Below are 621 nucleotides of genomic sequence, written 5' to 3' on the forward strand. Positions count from 1 at the left end.
CATCCTCTGATGACCACAGGGCAGTTGGGGTCTCTCTTGGCAGCCTGACATCTTTTCCCAAATGTTTGTAGCTTTCCGTTGCTTTCCTGTTACCCGCAGAGGGAGTTACATACATTTGTACGCATCAACAGTTTCATAGTGAGCAGTCCACATGTGCACAGAATGACAATATGCAAATGTAAAACAAACCTTTATGACTGGAAAGTAGGAAATGGTGGCCACGCTGGATGCTTGGCTTACTCTGTCCTGGTCCTCCATTCTGCAGTATGAAACAGAAAAATTAAGACTGCAGTTAAAAACAGCCAGATGGATTACCATAAAAAAGGAAAGGAAGATGAAGTAATTAGAGCTGGGTGCAATTTTGACATCCGAAGTGTCAGTGTTTGCACCCAAACTAAAGCCTAACGTGAACTTTAACCTGTTTTTTTCATGTGTGTTTACAAGAGTAATAAGAGTATAGCTTCATCAAGATAATTCAGTATTTACTTAGACTACACAAATACAAATTTACTAAATATCTCAATTGCAAGGGATTTTTTTAAAATTAAGAAATCACATAAAACTTTCTTTAACCTCCTCCGCTCTGGCAGATGCTACAGATCCCTGCGCACAAAAACAACC

At 39.5% G+C, this 621-nt stretch overlaps 1 protein-coding gene across 2 annotated transcripts in view; it reads right to left on the minus strand.

Moving 5' to 3' along the window:
* Positions 1 to 621, minus strand: part of plekha4 (pleckstrin homology domain containing A4) — a gene marked incomplete in the record, with an annotated part of 15,835 nt that overhangs the window by 11,876 nt on the left and 3,338 nt on the right. For both annotated transcript variants that reach the window (XM_032501938.1, XM_032501939.1), the window contains 2 exon segments: positions 1 to 86; positions 190 to 259. In XM_032501938.1, coding sequence (XP_032357829.1) covers positions 1 to 86; positions 190 to 259 — 156 coding nt within the window.

The sequence above is a fragment of the Etheostoma spectabile genome, chromosome 21 (genome assembly GCF_008692095.1).
Source record: "Etheostoma spectabile isolate EspeVRDwgs_2016 chromosome 21, UIUC_Espe_1.0, whole genome shotgun sequence".
Lineage (NCBI taxonomy): Eukaryota > Metazoa > Chordata > Actinopteri > Perciformes > Percidae > Etheostoma > Etheostoma spectabile.